Genomic DNA, 24,478 nt, shown 5'->3' with positions numbered 1-24,478 from the left:
GAGCTGTCAGCTGATGCCCAAGCTGGGGAAATGGGCAGACCTGCCTATATCATTAATAGCTTGTGGTGTGACAGGAAATGTGGAGCCTTTGTCTGTGTGCCTGCCAGAGCACTTAACTCTCAGATGTGTCTGGCTGACAAGGTTAATATGTAAGGATCTCTTAACAGAAAAGCAGGCTCTGCTGAGATTGTGTGATTGTATGCCTATGTGTAGCCGAAAAGAGTTTGGGCAGGTACCACAGAGAGGTATCATGTTTGATCCTCTCGATCAGAGGCGTGATGTGCTCAGGATCAGAAGCAATTCCCTTGAAGCTTGTTTTCATAAGTCTGTGAAGACTAGAGATACATTGGATAGGACCGGCTTTCTGCTGCTTTGCCTTATAAATGCTTAGCTGTTGTGAAGATAAGGTGGAGCTTGCCTTTCAAAATAGGATGAAATGCCTGAATCCAAGAATCCAAGTGGAAATGATGTTGCAAAGTGAATTTATGTCCCTGAACCTCCCCACTCCCATCCCCCTCCACACATACAAAACGTTTCTAGAAAGAATATAATTAAGCATCTGACTGGATTTTTTTTTTTTCGGAGTAAGAGAAGCTGTCATTGTTTTGAAAGTAATTTGCTGTACCAAGGTTGCAAATTGCCATAAGCCAGTCTCTATTTGTGTTAATAAAAAAATATATTAAAACACTTGAAGCATTATGTCTTGAATCCTCTGAACCTGATGGTAAGCCTCCATTATGTTGCCATGATCCATTTGAAACTTTGTAAGACATTTTATAGGATCCTGCTTCTTCCCAGTACTGCTGTTATTTGGTTTTATTTTTTCTCAAAAGAATACATTCATATATTTTTACAAAATCAAATATTACAAATGGCTTTTAATGAAATAGAGAAACCTTTTTACCAAATCCTTTTCTATTTCATCTGTATATTTTGACATTTACATCTTTACCTCTGCATAATGTGCTTGTAACTGTTATTTCTGGATTCTCACTCTTTGCCTATATAGTAGATGAAGATTTATCTCTCTCAAGTTATCTTTCCTTTTGACCATATCCTAATACATGGAGATATAACACCATGTTTAAAATTAGTTATATTTCTATTCTTGTATACTTTTTTCCCCCAGAATTAATACTTGCTTTTGATTGTGTTTCTAACCAGATTTAGCTGGACGTCCAAGTTAGCTTTTTTTTTTTCTTTTGGTAAGGCTTTGAGTTTTTTGAGGCAGTTTTAGGTTCACAGCAAAGTTAAGAAGAAGGTACAGAGATTTTCTATATACCCACTAACCACACACATGTGTGGCCTCTCCCTTTGTCCACACCCCCCATCAGAGTAGTACATTGGTTACAATTGATGGAGCCAGATTAGTACATCATAATCATCAAGGCCTATAGTTTCTATCAGAGTTCACTTTTGGTGTTGTACATTCTGTGGATTTGCACAAATGTATAGTCTCATGTACCCATCGTATTATCATGCAGAGTATTTTCACTGCCCCCAAAATCCTCTGTGCTCCACCTATTCACCCCTTCCCCTAACCTTCCAACACCAACCAACCACTGATCTTTTTTGTCTCCATAGTTTTGCCTTTTCCATAATGAAATATAGAATCATACAATATGTGTATAGCCTTTTCAGATTGGCTTCTTTCACTTACCAATATGCATTTTGGATTTTTCCATGCCTTTTCATGGGTTGGTAGCTCATTTCTTTTTAGCACTGAGTAATACTCTATTGTTTGGATGTTCCACAATTTATCTGCTCACCTACTGAAGGACATCTTGGTTGCTTTCAAGTTGTGGCAGTTATGAACAAAGCTGGTACAAACATCGTGTGCAGGTTTTGTATGAACAGAAGTTTTCAAATCCTTTGGGTAAATAACACATAACTCAATTGTTGGGTTGTATATTTCGAGTATGTTAGTTTTGTAAGAAGCCATCAAACTGTCTTCCAAAGTGGCTGCGTGATTTTGCATTCCCTCCAGCAATGAACGAGTCCCTGTTGCTCCACATCCTCACCAGCATTTGGGGTTGTCAGTGTTCTGGATTTTGGCCATTCTGGTGAGTGTGTTGTGGTGTCTCGTTATCGTTTTAATTTGCATTTCCTTGATGATATATGATGTGGTGCATCTTTTCATATACTTATTTACCATCTGTATGTATTCTTTGGTGAGGGGTCTGTTAAGCTCTATGGCCCATTTTTAATTGGATTGTTTGTGTTCTTGAGTTTTAGGTGTTCTTTGTGTGTTTCGGATAACAGTATTTCATGAGATGTGTCTTTTGCAAATATTTTGTCCTAGTTTAGCTTTTGATTTTGATCATTTTGTTACTCTTTCTTCAAATGCTCAAACATGTTAGATAATCTACCGATTTATTTATTTATTTTTTCCTGGAGACCTCCCACTCAGAGCCTTCTAGCCTTCCACCCCGTTGCTCCTTTCTGAATGGATTGATTTCTGTTTGCACCCCCACTGTCATCCTCTTTTTTGTGTTAGATGCCTTATATCCAGGATCTCATATCTTTCATTTTTCTTTATTTTCTCCATTTTCCAGGGTCCCACATAGCTTTCTGTTGTCTCTGAGTCTTACACACACACAAGTTTTGCAAAAGGAATCAGCTCTTTTTCATCATTAGCTCTCTCTCTGTGGTTGTTACTTCTTCCATTCTCAGCAGCTAACCACATAAGCATCTGCTTTCTTGTTCTCAAAATGTCTTCTCCACTGATGTCTCTTTTCCATTATCCCCTCCCCCATGAATTTATTCCCATTTTAAATTCCTTTAATATCATTTTCATAAGGTCTGAGGAGAGAAAGAAGGTATATTTCCTTTTTTGTGGGGCTTGCAACTATGCCATGAAGGGAGTAGACCTTACCATACAGGTGTACAGGTAGGGGATGGTTAGAAAGTCCCATCTCGAAATGTATCCAGTTACTGGATTATCTAATCCCCTTCCCTATCTCTTAGTTTACAGCTGCTATTATGCTGTTCCTGATCAAGAGACTAGGAAATAAAAGAAAGAACAACTATCATATGTATTGGCAATTAACTTATAGCTTTGGGAAGAGATAGCTGTGAAAAACAATGACTAGGATTTTATCTTGTTTTACTGGGTATTTCTCTAGCACCCAAAATTGGGAATTGATTATTTCTGCCTGTCATTTATGCATTCAGCAAAAGTTACTGTGTATTCAATATGGTAAAAATTGTGAGAGATCTATTTCCTATTGCTTCCAAAAACTATTACACACACACACACACACACACACACACACACACACACACACACACATGCCTCAAGAGTTTATAATACGTGTAAGGCCATTTCACCTTATTAAAACAAAATGCAGGTCCCCCAAGTAATTCCACAAAGTGAAAACTCTTAAGTTTCCTGTTCAGGTAGGTAGCCTCTGACTGTCTCTAAGAAGGTAGTGGTAAGTGTTCAAGAAATAAACTTAAATGTCACTGTACTTCTTCTATTTTCTCAATGCCAATGATAAAATATAACTATATTCTTTTATAATCTTCGTGGTAAAATACAAAAGGAAGAACTTTTAGTAATATGGACAGAATAAACCCTTTCTATAATTTGAAATTGTAATAACAAAAAAATAGTAAGAATAACCCTTAATTTGTGTATGTGTTCATGCGTGCATGTATGTGTAGATAGAAGCTTTAAAATGCAAAAGGTTAATTTTTAACTGTTTTTTTCTTCTTTTAAGCGATTAGTCTAAGATATTATCCAGTAATTAAATAATCAGGCAGTTTGCCTCTCTACTCATCTTAGATGTCACATATCTTCAGGTTTAATGAATGCCCTCTTTTATTCAAACGTTTAATTATCTTCCATTGGTGGTAGTCTCCACACCACTGTAGCAAAATTTATCATATCAACACAGAGCCCCAGCTCAGCTGGGGAGACTGATGGCTGCACTAAGATATAAACCCTGGAGTAAGGTGAGCAGCCCCACGTACCCTGAGATTGTCTAAAATGGCCTTAGGCAGCTGGAAGGTGCACCAGTTTGACAGATGCAGTTGTGCAGAAAATCAGTATATGGGATAGAATACTGAATATTTACTGTGAATATCCAAAGCATAAATGAGCCTTTTCATCTTTTTCATCATTATCAACCAAATGGCTGCCTATTTGGTAGCATATGTGTCTATTCTCAAGATTAGTCATTCACTTATTTTAAATAAAATAGCTCAACCTCCTCAAGGTCCCTTTATTCTCTGAAGGAATTATGAATACTATGATGAAGATTGCATTTCATGTATTTGCAGGTTCTTACAGCCAGACTAAGACATGCATTGTTACTTTAATGATAACACAAGGAAAGGGAGAAAGAGTGGGAAGGAGGTCTTATCCAATACTGATTGCCCACTATATAACACACTCATTCATTTTCTTATTTAACCCTGTGCCAGATATGTAAATAGAATTATTAATAATGTGGAGAATTATTATTAATAATAATAATGTGGAGAATTATTAATAATGTGCAGACAAAATTGTGACCAGTGTCATTAAGTAATCTGCCCTAAGGCACTCTGCTAGTATATCATAATGCTAAAATTTAAATCCAGGTTTGTCTGACCTCAAAGCCCGTATTTTTTTCCATTACAGCTTTCTGTATTCCATATGGTTTTTCTCAGCTGTGAGTAAGGTTGTCCTTCATAGAGGAAATTAAGTTCATTGTTGTTTTAGTTGTCCTTTATTAGTATTAACCACAGTTTGGTCTGTAGCCAGAAAATAATCACAGTAAATAAAAGAAGCAGGTAGGAGCCAAATAGAGGTAAAAAGCTAGTCCATTCATCAGCAGGTAACAATAACACTTACCGAAGAGACGCTATCGACCTCAGTGGACTAATTTCAGAACTATTGGCTTCCATTGCAAACTCTAGACACACACCAGTGAATGCAGTTGGTTTCAGTTCCTCAGGGAAATAAACTTCAACAGTAGCAATAGAAGAATCTAAACCAAAGACAACTGGGAGTAGTTCTTATTTGGGGATTTCTTCAGAAGAAGACTTGCCTCCTTTTGTACAAAATAAATATTCTAGAAGAGTTGTATGTTAATTAATATGTTTGAATTTGAATGATCATTTGAAAGCCATTCCCAGTTGACAGGTAATTTATTGTGAATTATACTTTAAAATTCAAGAAAGAAAAAGGAGGGGCGCCTGGGTGGCTCAGTTGGCTGGGCATCCAACTTTGGCTCAGGTCATGATCTAGCAGTTCACGAGTTCAAGCCCCGTGTTGGGCTCTGTGCTGACAGCTCAGAGCCTGGAGCCTGTTTCCGATTCTGTGTCTCCCTCTCTCTCTGCCCCTCCCCTGCTCATGCTCTGTCTCTCTCTCTCTCTCATTCTCTCTCTCAGAAATAAAGATTTAAAAAAATTTTAATAAAAAAAGGAATCCTGTAATCATTTTGTAATAACAAATTAAATTTCACTTCATTGATTCATATTTCATAGTATTTCAGCATGACTACAATATACTGTATCTTTTCTGCCATGTCTGTATTCATGATAACAATTTTAATTTGTTTGTTGGGTGGTTTTTTTTTTTTTTGCTTTTGCTTTTTGCTTTATTTTGAAGACTCTCTGATATCCATGATTCTTTATATGTTAAAAAAAGTACTCTTTCTGTTTATTGTTATATTCAATTCTTCCATTCTTCTACTTGCCTTTCAGAAAATTCAAGTGGTAAATAATAGCTGAAATTTACAACGTAAGCTACACTATAGGAAAAAAAATTAAACCTCTTTGGGTAATTTCTTTAATTCTTTTAGAAATTAGAAAATAATTACGTCTCTGAACAAAAGTTATCAATATGACTCCTTCTAGATCTGTATTGCCCAATATAGTAGCAACTAGCCACATGTAGCTATTCATTTAAATTACATAAAATTAAATAAATTGAAAACTAATTCCTCTGTCATACTAGCCATAATTTCAAAGTCTCAATAGTATCATATAATATATATCATATATAATAGTGCTGTTCTAAATTGTGATATAGAATATAGACCAAGATGACTTCTTTCATCTTTTTTTTTTTTTTTTCTGCACGATCCCCAGCAATTTAAAACAGTAATTGCTACCTAGGTAGTGGCCAATAAATACTTGTTGAAAATTGAATGAATTGAATGAGTGACTGGAAAACAGGAAGAATGTAGTTTCAGTTGTAGAATATTTGTGGAAATTTATGGTTAAAAATTAGGTTCAGATCCAGAAAGGTTTTATGCAGTAAATATTGTATAATCATACAAAGTTTGGGAAGCAGGAAATTGGGCTAGATTCTTTTGAAATAATTTTCTATATTTATTGCCAATATTTGCCAGCAATAGACTATCATATTTAAAAGTCAATTCATTTCTCTTTCTCTAGAGATAGCTATTATTCTTAAGTTGGTTTAAATCATTCCTGTTTATGCTTTTATACTTTACTATGCATTTATGTATTGACAATAATATCTAGTATTGATTAGTATGTTTGTAAAATATATATATAAATAACCACTATGGTAGGGGCGCCTGGGTGGCTCAGTCGGTTAAGCGTCCGACTTCGGCTCAGGTCATGACCTCGCGGTCCGTGAGTTCGAGCCCCATGTCGGGCTCTGTGCTGACAGCTCAGAGCCTGGAGCCTGTTTCAGATTCTGTGTCTCCCTCTCTCTGACCCTCCCCCATTCATGCTTTGTCTCTCTCTGTCTCAAAAATAAATAAACGTTAAAAAACATTTTTTTTTAAAATAACCACTATGGTAAAAATATTGCACATTCTCTTCTATAATTCATGATTTTTCCTTCAGTATTATTTTTCATATATTTCCATTTTGATGCAGTTAGTACTGAGTGACTCTTTTTCATTGTTCTTATAGCACACAATTTTGTTTATGTCATATTTTAGTTATGGATTTATTTATCAATTTTATTGCTTGAAATTGAGAGAGTTTCCAAAGTTTGGGTAATATAAACAACGTAGTAGTGAACATCCTTATCCATATTTTTGTGTGTGTGCATGTGTGCACTTTCCTAGCCTAGGTCATATACGTAGAAATGTAATTGTTTGCTCACAAGTTTTGAGTGCCTTCAGCTTTACTAGATATTATCAAACTCTTCTCCAAAGTGTTTTACAATTTACAGTTCTCTCCATAATAATTGCAAGTTGTCCTTTCCCAGCAATTTATCAACATTTCTATGGTTGAATTAAGTGTGAAATGCCTGTTTGTATGGATTTTATTTGAGTTTCTTTGATTATTAAGGAAAGTGAGCAACTAGTAGCATAATTATTCTCATTTTCTTTTCTGTCAATTGACTGTTGTTCATTGCTTATTGGAATGTTATATACACAACAAATCTTGTTTCCAAGTGTTTAGCTTATCTTTATATTTTAACTTTGTATATGGATTATTTTATTATACAAACATTCTCATGTTTACCAATCTTTACGTTGCTTTTATGGGTTTTTAAAAAAATTATTTCCTCCTTGGGGCGCCTGGGTGGCGCAGTCGGTTAAGCGTCCGACTTCAGCCAGGTCACGATCTCGCGGTCCGTGAGTTCGAGCCCCGCGTCGGGCTCTGGGCTGATGGCCAGAGCCTGGAGCCTGTTTCCGATTCTGTGTCTCCCTCTCTCTCTGCCCCTCCCCTGTTCATGCTCTGTCTCTCTCTGTCCCAAAAATAAATAAACGTTGAAAAAAAAATTAAAAAAAAATTATTTCCTCCTTGAATATCATATTTTATTCTTTAAATTTAAATATTAATTTGGGGGAGAACTGACATCTACATGATATTGAGTCTTCTTATTCGTATATATGGATACAGTACATCTCTCCATTGATTTGTATCTTTTCTTAAAATTATGTCATGCCATTAAGGTTATGCATATCTTCTAAAATATGTAGTGTTTTTATTGACACTGCCTTTTAAAAAATATTTTACTTGCTTATTTATGTACATCAACCCTATTGATTTTCGTGTATCAAGCCTATATCCAGTGACCTTGCTGAATACTCTTATTAATTTCAACAGGTTGTCAGTAAATTCCCCTGAGTTTTCTGTGTACACATTTCTATTGGGTACAAATAATTTATCTGTTTCCAATGATTACATATCTTATGACTTCTTGTTTTATTGTATTAGCTAGAAATTCTAGGAATATAGTCCAGAGGCAGTGATAGTAAAGATCTTTACTTGGTTTTCACCTTTAATTATAATATTTCTAAATTTTCACTTTTAAGTGTGTCATTTGCTATAGATTTTGGTAGGTATTCCTATCAGGTTAAGGAGGTTCCATTTTATTAATAGTTTGCTTAGCATATTTTTCTTTTTTTTTTTTTTTTTTAATTTTTTTTCAACGTTTATTTATTTTTGGGACAGAGAGAGACAGAGCATGAACGGGGGAGGGGCAGAGAGAGAGGGAGACACAGAATCAGAAACAGGCTCCAGGCTATCAGCCCAGACTCACAGACCGCGAGATCGTGACCTGGCTGAAGTCGGACGCTTAACCGACTGCGCCGCCCAGGCGCCCCTTAGCATATTTTTCAAATGAAATAGTGGACTGTAGGCTTTTCTACAGATTCTGAAATGCTCATATGCTTTCTTCTTCCATTTATTTGAAAAACTCTGCCTACTCAGGATTTTTTCTTATACATTGCTTGTTACATTTGATAATATTTCATTTTGTATTTCAGCATCTCTAGTCTAAAATCAGAACAGTTTATAACTTCATTTTCTCAATCACGATGGGTATCAAGTTTTCAGAAATCTCAAAATATACTGAGAAACTTTCTCTCCCTCTCCCTGCCTCTCACTTGCACGTACATGTGTCTATAGCTGGTTGATTCTGGAACTAATTTCAGGCTCTTTTATAAAAGATTGGAAAGCTATATTTAATACCTCTTTCTTTCTCTTTACCTAGATTTGGACACACATGCATTCTATCAGTAACATCTTTTTTTGGTATTTTTCATCTTATGAAATCAACATCACTAAGCTGAATACAAAAAAATCAAAATTGTCTCTTTGTACTGTTTCACACTCCATCTTATCTAAGAATATATTCAATGAAACATATGGACCAGGAAAGATTTTAAAAACTTAAGTGGAGGAAGAAGAATGAAAATCAAACTCCTACCTTTTTATTACCAATAAAAGAAATAAAAAGTAGAACAGTACCATAATCTGTACTGAAGGGAAAAATGAGTTGTATTATCCATGTGCAAATACAGCAAGAGAAAGTAGATATTTTAAAACCTATTAAAAAGTTTAAAATCTTCCAAGTTTCTGTAATTTTTGTTGGTTTTAAAAATTTTTAATGTTTATGTATTTTTGAGAGAGATAGAGAGACAGAGCATGAGCAGGGAAGGGGCAGAGAGAGGGAGACCCAGAATCCGAAGCAGGCTCCAGGCTCCAAGCTGTCAGCACAGAGCCCGACTCCAACTCACGAGCCGCGAGATCATGACCTGAACTGAAGTCGGACGCTTAACTAACTGAGCCACCCAGGCACCCCCAAGTTTCTGTAATTTTTAGTGCTGCTTTCCTACATCGTTTTTTAAAGACCATGGACAAACTATGTATTTTTCCATGTTAACGTTGGAATTTGACAGGTATTCTGTTCCCAGTCGATGTTCACTGCAGTAAGAACAGTGGAGGCAGCAGGTGGCAGCAGCTCCCACTCAAAAAACTGGGAATCACGGCAAGCCATGTAACAGCCTGAGGCCTCCCTTGTAGGCTAGCTAGTTCTTTTGTGTAACTGCTCATTTCAAATATGGGGGGAAATCGATATAATGCAGAAATCCCACTAACTTTGACAAAGCAAATGAGACTTTTTTGTGTGCCTATTTTACGCAGAGAATGAATAACAAATTTATGAATTAGGTGGGTGTACAGCTATTGCCTTTATGCTTTCTACGACCCTCCTTCCTCTTTTCCCCTCTTCTGTCCTAGTGTATTCTTTTGGGTTTCACTCAAGCCTTTCTAAAAGAAGCCGGACATCTTTTAACATTTCCCTACATTTTATTAAATGACAATGAATTACAATAATAATAAGCTGATAATATTAGTGACCACTTATTGAACACTTATTATATGTAAGGCTCTCTTCCAGAAGACTTACATATTTTATCTCATTTAGTTCACACAGTCATTCAATGGAGTAGTTACTACTATTATTACCCACATTTTATAGATATCAAAGCTGAAATGCAGAAAGGTTAATAACTTGCCTAGGGTCACCCAACTAATAGGTAGAAGTGGCTAGAAGACTAATACCAGCTATCTGACCTTGGAACCTAGGCTCTTCACCATTATTCGGGGATATGTTAACCAGGAGACCAATCTCTACCAATAGACAGACTGACAAATATTTTAATTACGCTAAGGAATAGGGCAATTTAAAGTTCATATATTCCAAAACGTCTTTGAGAAGTACTTCCACAGGTAAGAATTTGAGGCCACTGACAGTTCACTATGAAAGGTATGGGCAGCAAATCTCAACTTCTTCACTTACTATCTGTGGAAGCTTGACAAGTTACACCACCACCCAGAGCTTAACTTTCCTAATGTATTAAATGGTGACAGTAACTCTTGAGTGTTATTATGAAGATTGAGATATCATAGGATAGCTCCCAGAATACAGTTAAGTACATCCTCAATTAAGATTAATTCATGTCCACCTTCTTGAGTAAACTGTACTGCCAACTATGGATTTCCCTTGGGTAGGATGAGCCTGGAGAATGAGTTAAAGGGGAATGAAGGGAAGTATTCATTAACTGAGGAAGAACATTGCATTATGAATTTTTGTATTTCCCTCAGTGAGTATCTTAAATGATGAGTGCATAACCAATGTATCTTGTTAAGTTGATGACTAAATAAAGTCACAAAATTAAGTAGTCGGTGGATATTTTATGTATGTACAGTCTTTTCAAGCATTTGACATGCATTTTAGAGGACCAAGGTTACCATTACATTCATGTTCCTGAGAAATTATTCACAATTAAGGAAGATTAATGGGAGCCCCTTATTAATTTCTGACTCAGTTTTTATTGTGACAGCATTTTGTGTTCTCTGATATGCTTAGGCTTGTGTTTGTTTGATCATTCATTAAATACCTGATTTATCTTCTAGACCAAAAACAGAAGATGCCTGGGTATTTGCAAAGCCCAACGCCATTCAGGCTGTTGGTGTTATGTCGTTTGGTGAGTATATGGTTTCAAAGGCCCTTTCTCAATATGGAGGCTTCTGTATAATGAAAAAAAGTTTCGTATTTGTGTCTGGAGAGCAGATGTCCTAAGTTTTAGACTTCCTATTAGCAGCATATGATCTAGTTTGTGCCAACATAAAATTAGGCTCAAACTTTTCTCACTCATCACTAAAGTTTGATTTAATTTGGACAAGTCTCTTCCTCATGCAGACAACTCATTAAAGTCATCTTGTTTCTTAACTTGAAAATCGAGCAAGTGTTGTTATGTGCTTCTTCAAAACCTTGCACACAAAGTATTACAAATTGGCCAGATGTCTAAAGCTACTCTGTTATATCCCAGATTGGAAAAGAAGCCATGGACTGGAAATATAGTGTTGTTTAGATTTCCCGTAAAACTGGAAGGCCAGTAGGAAATGGAAAATAGGAGAGAAAAGTTGGATAGGCCTGGTTTATATCAAGAGTGACATGAAGAGACTACATAAGCCTAATGTGAGTGAAATTTCTCATTCCTAAAGCCGTTAGAAAGTTATTTTCTGACATAGCTAGTAAATTAATGTATTTGAACTTCAGTAGCATTCCAAAACCATATACATCTCCGAATTTTCAGAAGAAAAAGAGAACCTTAGTGTTTGTTTTAATGACGCTCATTTTGTTTTGTTTGTTTTGTTTTGCAGCATTTATTTGCCACCATAACTGCTTCTTAGTTTATGGTTCTTTGGAAGATCCCACAGTAGCTAAGTGGTCCCGCATCATCCACGTCTCTACCTTGGTTTCTGTACTGATCAGTATTCTCTTTTCTACATGTGGATACTTGACATTTACTGGCTACACCCAAGGTAAAATGAGAGATTCAGTCTCATCATATTTTGCTATTCACATGGAGTGGTTCTGTCACTTCTCATTTTGGGTACAATTATACCTAATGTTCTACTCCGAAGTATCACTAATCTCTTCTGCCCATTCTCTCCTCAACCTTCCTGCCTCTACTGTTTCTGTTTTGTGATTCTCTCCCTTTTAAACTGCTAAACTTATTTCTGTAGTTCATTCTCTCTCTTCTTCCATGCTTTCACTTAAAAGCACTTGAATTCTGGCTTCCCTCCCCACTACCCCCTGCAGCTTCACTTTCAGAAATATAAGTATCTTTCTGCTCTTCAAAGTGAATAATCTTCTTGGTTCTGATTCTCATGCACCTCTGTGAGTCACTTAACGGTTCTGAACATCCTGTCTTTTCTCCCACAGGAGAAGGAGCACCATCATATCATCATTCACTCTGTTCATATTTTTTTTTACTCCCGGAGTGATTGCTCTCTGCTTTTTCCTACCTTCTTTCCCCTTCTCCCCCCACCCACCCCCTCCATTAACTGGCTCAGGCAAGTTGCCTTCTTTTCTCTGAACAAATTCTCTGGAGATTGCCCTTGTTTTAAACTCTAATCCAGACCTATCCTTTCATTTCCAGTCTCTTGCCTGCAGGACCTACCTATTTAGTTGTCCTGTTCTTACCTTAAACACAGAACATCATCTTTCACACAAAACCAGCCCCTCCCCTCCTTCCCTCCTCCCTCAGGGCACCACTCCACACTGAATTTACTTCTCTTTTCCCTGTTCACCCAGGCCCAACAACCGAATGGCTCTCTCTTCTGTTTCCTTTGACCTGTGCGTTCACCCCTCCGTGTAGTGTAATATCCAGAGTAATCTGACAGCCCGCTAAATGCTGTGATTCAAACATGTCACAGCTTTTGCAGGTCTATTATCTCATTTGACCTTGAAACAACCCTATGAAGGTAAGTGGAATAACTAGTTTTACCCCCTGCTTAGAACACAAAGAGGTGAAGGAACTTGCCCAAGCTGGATGGTGACAAAGTAGAAAACAAGTTTCCTGACTCCCAGTCCAATTTTCTTTCCATTCTCTCTTGCTGTCTACCCCATTTTGGTCAAGTGTGACCCATTAAAAGCTGTCTCTTATCCTCCAGACCCTCTTCCCTTAGTTGTCAGATGACACTAGGTAGTCTTGAGTGAGTGGTCATTGTTTCAAATAGAGGTTACTGGTGACTATGATGATAGGTGGGCATTTTTCAAATAATGAAAAAAAGTAAAAATGCCTTCAAAACAAAGTGGTTAGTATAATTCCAGTGCCATCAAAAATATAATACAGGCATATGCCATTAGAGTGCAGTAACAAAGTGATCGTGAACATCCTGATAAAAATTGTGTTTCAGAACATTGCCATATATCACTGTTGCTGTATCATTTGCCAAGGTGAATGGCCTGTAGGCTCCAGTCTGTACAAAACCTTGGTTTTTAAATGCCTTCTCTGTAAGACATAAATCCTTTATCTTAGTCACACCTTCCTAATGTTGTTATCAGTGGTAATTGCTTAGATATAATTAAATCTTTATATAACAATGCTGACAGGTTGGTTTGGGTTTGGGTTTTTGTGTTTTTTTAACCTAGCTATAATTCCCGAAAATACACTTAGACTCAAGCTGGAATAAGCTGACACTGTTCCTTCAGGCTGTTTCATTTTAGGCAAATCTGGTCTTATCTGTGCACGCTGCGTGCTTCCTTTCTTTTCCCTCTTAGTAGATAAATTTCAGCTTGTGAGGCACTAAGGACTGCAGGTTGCTCTTGACGTTCTAGGCACTTTTGAAAAGGGGCAGGGCCCATTTCGTAGAGAAGATTAGTGAACAGGGACTTTTAGTCCTCTTTCTCAGAATGGTGGAACCTTTTCAGTCAACCTTGAAACAGGCCTCTGCCACGACTGCTCTGTGGTTTAATCCCTTCTGCCCTAAGGGACACTAGACAGGAATGTGCATTTGTTCTAATTGACAGGAGGAGGGGAGAAGAGTCATTAGAGTCTTGGCAGAGCCAAGTCATTTAGCTTTTTAAAGAAAAAAAAAAAAAAAGGCCAGAAATACAGTTTTGTTTTCTTTTTAAACAGTATGGTAGTGTGTGACTTTGATCTGATATCCTGTTCAGTCTAATTGGAAAACGTGACCAAAATTTTAAAATGTAAGCATGTTATATTTAGGAAATGAACGGGCCCAAATATTGTTTGTTTCAGTTCTGGGAAGCCTTTTGCTGCCATGACTTCTGGGCCCTCGTTAGATCCCTCCATTTCTTCATAGATGTCTGAGAAAAGACAGTGTCGAAATAGGAATTGGTCCGGGGCGCCTGGGTGGTTCAGTCAGCTAAAGCGTCCAACTTCCGCTCAGGTCACAATCTCACGGTTCGTGAGTTCAAGCCCCGTGTTGGGCTCTGTGCTGACAGCTCCGTCTGTGTCTCCCTCTCTCTCTGCCCCTCCCCCGTGTGCATGCTGTCTGTCTCTCTCTCTCTCTGTCTCTCTCTGTCTCTCTCAAAATATATAAACATTAAAAAAATTTTTAAAAAAGAATTGGTTCAAGGTGTACATGGTCCATTGTTTAGTGTGGAACTAATTAAATATAATGCTTTTCCTCAGAAATAGCCATATTTCCACACTTTTAAATCAGTGCTCTTACACCAAGGTTGATCCGATACCATGAAAGGTAAATTCTTGCTGTGACAGGGGGGTTTGTGATTGAACCCTATAGCGTGGTCTACAGGAAATTCAGCTCCCCAGATGTACTGGTCTACTCTTCCTTTCAGGATTGCCCTTGATCTAAGAATAACATTTCAAAAGGAAATTTGTTTATTTTAACATACTTTTTTTTTTTTTTAATAACGAAGTCACTTATTTACCAGAAACAAAGACCAGAAGCAAGTTTATAAAACCAGTGTACAAGAATTTAGGGAGTTGATTCAGGTGTCAGAAGACAATGGATAAAAGTATTTTTCAGATGTTGATACAAATTTAAGGCACATCTACTAAAAACAAACAGTGAGAGTAAGGGAAAAACTACTAGTTATAAAATCATCTTCAAGTTGGCACAGGTACTAGTTTTAGTATCAGTCAATAATTATAGAGTTATCGAATGCAACCACGCTATATTTAGACTTGGCAGTCTGTTCCATTGATTAAATGAAGTTTCTGCAGCTTGACTTACATGATAAATATCCATTATCTGATTTGTTAGGTGTTTATCTCAAATATTCAGTTGAAATAAATCTATTTTATATTATTCTCTAGGAGACTTATTCGAAAACTATTGCAGAAACGATGACCTGGTAACATTTGGAAGGTTCTGTTATGGAGTTACTGTCATTTTAACGTACCCAATTGAATGCTTTGTGACTAGAGAGGTAAGCACAGTTCCTTTCCAACACTTTATCTAGTTGATCCCTCTACTACATTTAATTCAGGAAGACTTGTAAATAATTTAATTCTGCAAATTTGCAAGTGCACGATGAGGAATAGAAGTTATAAAATTTTCTTTTTCAACCAGTGTGAAGAGAATTTCATACTCAAATGCTTACAAGTTATTTTTTTCTAAAACTGGATTTGAAGATCACGTTTGGTGGTTTAGTTTATATTAGCATAAGTATAAATATTTATACAACTGCATTCCAAAATGAATGCCAGCCTTTAATAGGGCCAAACTAAGTTGTTTTTCCTTAAAAACATTCTTACAGAGAAATTAAGTACTGAGATTTAAAACATGTTTTACAGAATTGTCCTTTTGCTAAGATTGTTTTAGAAGTCAACATGTATTCAGGCACCTTGGAATTTTGATCAGTTGTGTTATTTTTAAAAAATGAAAATATCTTACTGTACATGGAAAACCAAAATCAATTTAAGCCATTAGTTTTACAGATATATTTCATTTATATATTTATCCAAGTATATTTATCTCTATTTTACACCATGTAAAATGATAGAGATGGTATATTACACATATATGTTTTTGTGATGTATTTGTACTATATATATATATATATATATATATATATATATATATATATATGTGGATTTGTGAAGGATGATTAAGTGAAAAAAGAACTCACTCTTTTTGTGTAAACTTGGATGACATGGCTTGTTGGGAATCCCTTATACAGTCAGCGAAAAATCCACTGTACGAGTCAGCAGAAAAACATGATCCTGTTTCACAGTGGTTCTTTCAGCAATCACACTGAAAAGGGCTTAGTTTTAGGATCTATTCCTAGAGGCTGTTTACACAGTGCGCCATGTGAATGGGTCTAATGTGTGAAGTGAAATGCCTAAACACCACAGAGCTTTAAATACGCTAACTGATCGGCTGGCTTCTAGAGGAAGACCAGTGCCTACCTTACGCCTTTTCTGGGGTAAGGAACTGCTCAGGGAAATGGAATAAGGAAATATTAAGCACTATGTATGTCCTTTACAATTAGCACTGTCCTCACTTACAAATGTGTAAATCACAAGCCCGTTCTCCAACTTGAATATAAGAGAGAAGTATACTGAACTTTACTTTTATGAAGATTTTTTAAAATCTAAGAGCCTGTAAGATATTTGCTGTTGTTGGATGCAGGGAATGGTTTTATTTTAGCTTCTGCCCAGTACTTTGGGTTCAAATCTGATCTCTAGATCAGCAGTAACAGATGGTACATTCTCGTGTGGTTTCTGGTGAACTGCTTGTGGACCATCTGAGTCACTCCACCTGCACAGCTTATGTCTTCAGTACTTGGAACTTGTGTTTCCTCTCTAGCTGCCATGACAGGAAGACAAAACTAAATCAAGATCTCTGCCATGGTAGCAAATACGAGGCAGAGGAACCTCAGATATACTTCATTCATTCACTTCCTTTTTCTCTCTCCTCTGTCTACACACACACACACACACACACACACACACACACACACACACAGTCAAAGCCATTTCTATTCATAGGTTAAGTAGCCAGCCACATAAAAGGATGCCAGAAAGCCTGCCCAGACCCCTAATGAATGTCTCTCACTAGCCTGCTGCACTTTCTACTCTTAGAATTTTGTCAGAGGCATCTACAAGAATGAATTTTAAATATTTGGAAAAACATTACCAATTGTAAAACCATAAATAAGTAAAAGTTATTAGTATCCCCATTAATTATTAGCAGAGTTATGGCCGTATCCAGTCTGTGGGGAATGCTACTTATCTAGGAATATTACTTAGTACAGCTTGGAGGGTTGGCTTCATTAAGACTTTCTAGGGGCGCCTGGGTGGCTCAGTCGGTTACGCATCCGACTTTGGCTCAGGTCATGATCTCACAGTGCGTAAGTTTGAGCCCCGCGTCGGGCTTGTGCTGACAGCTCAGAGCCTGGAGCCTGCTTCAGATTCTGTGTCTCCTTCTCTCTCTCTCCCCTTCCTCCGCTCATGCTCTGTCTCTCTCTGTCTCAAAAACAAATAAACATTTAAAAAAATTAAAAAAAAAAAAAGAATTTCTAGCATCTGACCTTCTACCATTTTCAACTCTTGTCTCAGAGGTTCCCTTGCACAGAGTCAACCCTGTTCAGACTGTCTCCTCCTTGTCTCCCATAGGTATCTTTCCTGTTCTTCTTACCTCTTTTGCTCTTTTCACATTGTTGCCTCAGTCTGTAATTCTGCTCTAAATCCTACCCGTGTTTCAAACCCTATCTCAAGCCAAGGTCAGACAGGCATATTTCAGAATTGCTGTAGAGCCAATTACTCTCTAAGAAAGATGGATCTAAGTAACTAAAGCTCTTTCTGTTCTAAATTCTATTTGATTATTTTATCCAGTCATAAATTGATCACTATTTGCTTTTTTAGATGGGTTGAATCTCTACAATCTACTTTCATTCAAATAATCTAAATAGCATCTGTAGTTTCTGTTAGTGGCAGCCTTATTGAACTCATACTTTTTAAGGTAACTTCCCAACATCATTCTTACACTTAAGAAATAGGTTTTTTTCATACATTATTATACCATGTTCTGAGGCTGTAAGATAACCTACTGCCTATGTAATAATTCAACAAAGAATATTTGTTGTTGAAATGTGTATGCATATGTGTGCAAGTACTTCAGAAATATAGGATGTTCATATGGCTTAAGATTTGATTGATTGCCTTACTGGTAGTGTTTTATATAGTCTTAAATGCTATAATATGATATACTTACTTAATAAGTCCTCCATGCCTCTGAGAACCCCTCTCTAAATAATGTGTTTATTTGGCAGGTAGTTGCCAATGTGTTTTTTGGTGGGAATCTTTCATTGGTCTTCCACATTATTGTAACAGTGGTTATCATTACCATAGCCATGTTTGTGTCATTGCTGATTGATTGCCTTGGAATAGTTTTAGAGCTCAATGTAAGTACAATTAAAATTTACACCTTTTATCCTAAAAATAAAAATCTCTTTAAAAAGAATGTTTACATTTAACAAAGTTTCTATTTTCCTTAACAAAGGTTGCACTTTCTGAAATGGAATGAAAATGTGTTCATTATGTTATAATAAATATTAGAGTGATGATATTGTCTACTTTATAGAACTATATACTTTTTTAAACATTTACTGATTTTTTTTTATTTTCAGAGGGAGAGAGTGGGGAAGGGGCAGAGAAAGAGGGAGAGAGAGAATCCCTAGGAGGCTCCATGCTGCCAGCACAGAGCCTGATGTGGGGCTTGAACTCATAAACCATGAAATCACAACCTGAGCTGAAATCAAGAATCAGATGCTTAACCGATTGAGCCATCCATGCACCCCTATAGGACTATATACTTTTAGAGCAGTGGTTCTCCAGTGGGGGGAATTTTTCCTTACCCAGCAAACATTTTTGGTTGTCACAGTTGGGTATGTGGGTACCACTGGCATCTATTGGGCAAGGTCTAGGGATGCTGCCAAAGACTCCACAATGCACAGGACAGCCCCCATCATAAAGAATTACCCAATCCAAAGTGTCAGTTGTGCTGAGGTTGAGACACCCTGGTTTGGAGCACCTTTTCATATTTTATTTTCTTTTTTTTAAATGTCTATTTACTTACTTTGAGAGAGAGAGGGAGGGAGAGAGAACGAGTGGGGCAGAGACAGAGAGAAAGAGAGAGAGAGAGAGAGAGAGAGAGAGAGAGAGAGAGAATCCCAAGCAGTCTCCACACGGAGCCTGACACAGGGCTCAATCCCATGGCAGTGAGATCATGACCTGAGCCAATATCACGAATCAGATGCTTAACCCACTGAGCCACCCACGCGCCCCTCATATTTAATTTTCTGTAATAAATAAACATTACCAGGGGGCCTGGGTGGCTCAGTCGGTTGAGCATCCGACTTTGGTTCAGGTCATGATCTCATAGTTTGTGAGTTTGAGCCCCACATCGAGCTCTGCACTGAAAATGCAGAGCCTGCTTGGGATTCTCTCTCTCCTGCTCACTCTCTACCCCTTGCTTGCTCTCTCGCATCCTCTCTCTCTCTCACACAAAAATAAATACACATTTAAAAAATATTACTAAAATAACTATATATTACGTGGATCTGGAAGTTCCCTTGTTAAGTAAGAGTAGGTCTAGAGAGATTCATTAAATATGTGTGAATGAAGAGTTATACCCCACATTCACTTACCACAGCCCAAGTTCTTTTTCCTTAACATATTTTTTTTCCTTCTCTAGACCTTTCCCTTGTAATCTGTACTGCCATCTCCCAAATCTAGGTGCTTGTGATACCACATCTGAATTAATACTGGTTTTTTGCCTCAACTAGCACATATTTAAGTTCTGCTTCCAGTGTATCATAATAATGCTTAAAAATGTCTACTTTCCTACCAGAGCAGTCATAAATTCTTTTGCCTCTATAATCTGACCCCATGCCTTCTGTGGAAAGTTATTTACCATTTACTTCCCCAAATCTACCCTTAGCTCTAGTCAATCTTATTTTGGGCCTCTGAGTAAGCCATATTAATTCTTTCTTTCATCCTTTGGCTAATATATATTCTTTCCTATAATTATTATTTTCCTTTCATTTCCATCCAAATATCACAAAGATTTAAGATCTAGTACAACTTCTAATTCATGTATTTGTTGATCAAATATATATTATTCCTATATAATTGAAATACAGTGATGGGAGGAAATCAGAAAGGATCCATGCTTTCACGGAGCATACAATCTCACAATTAAACATGAAAAGTTCAGCTACTATATAAGTCATGAAGAAGAGAAATGAAAGTAGATGGATTCCCAGAAAACATTTATAAGAAAAGATTGACAGGATTTGGTGACAAAGAGGGATAGAGGGACACATCAAGAATGACTCCTTGGTTCTACTTTGTGGAGCTGGGACAATGATGCCACCTGATGTGAAGTGAATAGAAATGGATCTACCACTTTAGAGTCATTAATCTTCCTCTTCTCCAATCCTTATGGAATTTCTGCTCAGAATCCCACCACTTGGCATTTATTAATTATGCACCACAAGGAGGGCGGACTTGTACAGATGGAATCCCAAGTCATTATTTACTCACTCTATTGAGAGTTGAGGGATAGATGAAGGCATTATTGTCTGTGCAAGACACTGTTCCCTCCAAATGCCATTTGGATTTGAAGTTCCAGACAAAAGCAGTGGAGGATTCAGTTAGTAATACACTACTGGGGATGTTCTTATAGCAGAATATATGAAAAGTAGGGAGTAGGCAGCTTCTCAAAACCACAGGATCCTGGGGAATGATCTATCCCACCAGCAATGGAAAGAAAGCTCATAGGAGAGATACACAAATATTAAAGGTAACTTTCACCTACTTCCCAATTTTGCATAAACCAAAGACTATTAGGTTCATTCAAAATCATTTTATGTTCCAACCTTGATCTATGATCTATGTAAGTGGATGACTACTACCTTAATGCACTAACTTGATTTGTGTATCGTTATCATGTATCGTGTGTTGTTTAAACTGTCTGTAAGCTTGCCTTCCCTACCAGAGAGTAAGTTCTTTGAAGATAAGAATGATACTTAGCTATTTCATCCATCCTCCACGGTATATGGCATAGTACTAAGAACACAGTGCTCAAATTACTGCATGGGCTATTGCCCCTTGGGATCACAGATCAGGAACTATTTCTACAATCGTTCCTGAACATAAGGGGTATTCATCAGCATAGCACCAGGATACTAAGTGTTACCAAAAAATGATGGTATTGACAGTGACATTAATCTTTCATCTGTGCTGAGGATATGATCAACATAATGATCCCCAGGTCTGTTATTTCTTACTTTGTTAGATGTCTCATTTGAATTCATATTTGGTTGTGTGTGGGCTTTTTTAATATTGTAGGATTTTGGTATGAAAAATATGTTTATCAACTGCCTGATCACTTAGTACATGTTGGTAGCCTAACTGTTCCCTTTAAGTTAAGCAAGCATATACACATTATTGATTTTTTAGTAATGATCTATTTTTGTAAATTTGACCATAACTTTCTGTTAATTGCTTATCTCCATGATACTTGCACAATAAAATTGTAAGCATTTAATTACATTAAAGAGTACCTATTGTACTTACGTTGAAAATTATTTGCAGTTAAGACAGAATTCTAGTATTGTATAATAATCAGAGAAGAATATTGGGTGAATGTCTATTATAAGGTCAATATCTGAGCTGGTTTTAGAAAACGTTTTACAGATTTAAAGCATGATTCTAGATCTTTAGCTTTTTAAAAACCTGGTCATATAGTTATTCATAAAAAGACAATTAAAGCAGAGTGCTAAGTTGTCTGTTATGATATACTAAACCCAAGACAATTACACTAGTTTTAAAGAAATGAACCCACAACTATATGGTCAATTAATTTTGACAAATCAGGAAAGAATATCCAATGGGAAAAAGACAGTCTCTTCAACCAATGCTGTTGGGAAAACTGGACAGCAACATGCAGAAGAATGAAACTGGACCACTTTCTTGGTGGACCACACACCAAACAAAAAAATAAGTTCATATTGGATTAAAGACCTAAATGGGAGAGTTGAAACCATAAAAATCCTAGAGGAGAACACAGGTAGTAACCTATTTGATATTTCCCATAGCAACTTCTTTCTAAATATGTCTCCTGAGGCAAGGGAAACAAAAGCAAAAATAAACTATTGGGACTATGTCAAAATAAAATGCTTCTGCACAGCGAAGGGAACAATCAATGGAACTATAAGGCAGCCTACAGAATGGGAGAAGATATTTGCAAATGGCATATCTGATAAAGGGTTCATATCCAACATATATAAAGAACTTATAAAACTCAACACCCAAAAAAATGAATAATACTATTAAAAAACGGGCAGAAGACATATAAATGATGGCCAACAGACACCTGAAAAGATGCTCCACATCACACATCATCAGGAAAATACAAATCAAAACTATAAGGAGATACCACCTCACACCTGTCAGAATGGCTAAAATTAACAACACAGGAAACAGCAGGTGTTGGCGAGAATGTGGAGAAAGGGTAACCCTCTTGGACTATTGGTGGAAACTGGTGCAGCCACTCTAGAAAATAATATGGAGGTTCCTCAAAACATAAAAAATACAACTACCCTATGATCCAGCAATTACACTACTAGGTATTTACCTAAAGAATATAAAAACACTAATTCAAAGGGATTCATGCACCCCAATGTTTATAGCAGCATTATCTACAATAGCCAAATTATGGAAACAGCCCAAGTGTCCATCGACTGATGAATGGATAAAGAAGATATGATATGCATATACAATGGAATATTATGTATCCATAAAAAAGAATGAAATCTTGCCATTAGCAATGACATGGATGCAGCTAGAGAGTAGAATGCTAAGTGAAATAAGTCAGAGAAAGACAAATACCATCTGATTTCACTCATATGTGGAATTTAAGAAACAAAACAAGCAAAGAGGAAAAAAGAGGGAGACAAACCAAGAAACAGACTTAACTATAGAGAACACACTGATGGTCACCATAGGGGAGGCGGGCAGGGAATTGGGTTAAATAGGTTATGGAGATCAAGGAGGGCACTTACTGTAATGATCACCTGTGATGTATGGAAGTGTTGAATCACTATATTGTATACCTGAAACTAATATCACACTCTGTTAACTAACTGAAATTTAAATAAAAATTTTAAAAAAGAAAAACTGAGATGGGCAAAAAAAAAAATAAATCATTTTGTGAGAATGTAATAAAATTGAGGATCTCCATTCTTTTACAGATCACCTGAGCATATGTTTTTTCAATCGACAGAAGTCTTTTGGCATGCAGAACATGTGCAGGTCTTTACTCAACTCCCTTCTGTGTGGACATTTGTCATGTTTAATAGAGCCAGATGAGGTGTTATTTCTCTCAATAACTAATGTAGGCTGGACCATGCAACACTTTGGAAGTACCTCAAGTATGCTGTGTTCCACTTCCGAATGACAGTGTGAGCTAATATGTACTGATTATTTACTCTGTACAAAGTGTTTTGCATGCATTATCTTCCTTGATCTGTATTAGTTTTACAGATGAAGAAACTGAGGCACAGAGTGATTAAATAGAGTAATTAAATAGTTCAGGGGTGCCTGGATGGCTCAGTCAGTTAGGCGTCTGACTTTGGCTCAGGTCATGATCTTGCAGTCTGTGAGTTCGAGCCCCGCATCGGGATCTGTGCTGACAGCTTGGAGCCTGGAGCCTGCTTCAGATTCTGTGTCTCCCTCTCTCTCTCTGCCCCTCCTCTGCTCATGCTCTGTCTCTCTCTCTCTCTCAAAAAATAAACATGAAAAAAAATTTTTTTAATAGTTCACACTAGTTGTAAGTGCAGAATCTAAATTTGAACACAGGCTTTCAGACTCTGTAGTCCACATTTTTAAAAAAAATTTCCTTTAAATTATGTAAAATCAGTAAGTTCTATTCTCTGTCCACTTTTTTTTTTAATTTAAAAAAAAAATTAAATGTTCATTTATATTTGAGAGAGAGACACACACAGAGTATGAGCAGGGGAAGGGCAGAGAGAGAGGGAGAGACAGAATCTGAGGCAGGCTCTGGGCTCTGTGCTGACAGCTCAGAGCCCGATGCGGGGCTCAAACCCACTATCTGTGAGATCATGACCTGAGCCGAAGTCAGACACTCAACCGACTGAGCCACCCAGGCACCCCACTCTATCCATTTTTTAAGTTAAAAATCGATGCACTGAATTTACCTATAAGTGAGGTTAAGAGTAATCCATAATATATATATATATATGATTAGACTTTAATAATGGGTTAAAATAAATACCAGATGAAATAAAATGGGACTGAAAGTTTTCATCTAAATTGATGTTTCACTAATATCTTTTATCTTAGTTAATAATTGTACTTTAAGAATTCTACTGTGGCTTCTGAATCATCACTAAGTAGACTAATGATCTTCACTGATGAGATAATGTAATAGAATCAAACCTTCGGTTTGCAAATTTAGG

At 36.8% G+C, this 24,478-nt stretch overlaps 1 protein-coding gene across 4 annotated transcripts in view; it reads left to right on the top strand.

Moving 5' to 3' along the window:
• The window catches only part of SLC38A11 (solute carrier family 38 member 11), a 58,608-nt gene that overhangs the window by 27,741 nt on the left and 6,389 nt on the right, over positions 1-24,478 (top strand). For 2 of the 4 annotated variants that reach the window (XM_040475239.1, XM_040475241.1), the window contains 4 exons: positions 11,125-11,195; positions 11,875-12,036; positions 15,306-15,418; positions 18,266-18,397. In XM_040475239.1, coding sequence (XP_040331173.1) covers positions 11,125-11,195; positions 11,875-12,036; positions 15,306-15,418; positions 18,266-18,397 — 478 coding nt within the window. Of the gene's footprint in view, positions 1-11,124; positions 11,196-11,874; positions 12,037-15,305; positions 15,419-18,265; positions 18,398-23,251; positions 23,600-24,478 lie in introns of those variants that run through there. The other 2 variants (XM_040475242.1, XM_040475240.1) reach the window with 2 other exon arrangements.

This window comes from Herpailurus yagouaroundi, unplaced genomic scaffold (assembly GCF_014898765.1).
Source record: "Herpailurus yagouaroundi ecotype Mexico unplaced genomic scaffold, PumYag 140, whole genome shotgun sequence".
Taxonomy (NCBI): Eukaryota; Metazoa; Chordata; class Mammalia; order Carnivora; family Felidae; genus Herpailurus; species Herpailurus yagouaroundi.
This window is presented reverse-complemented; position numbering and strand designations above follow the sequence as displayed.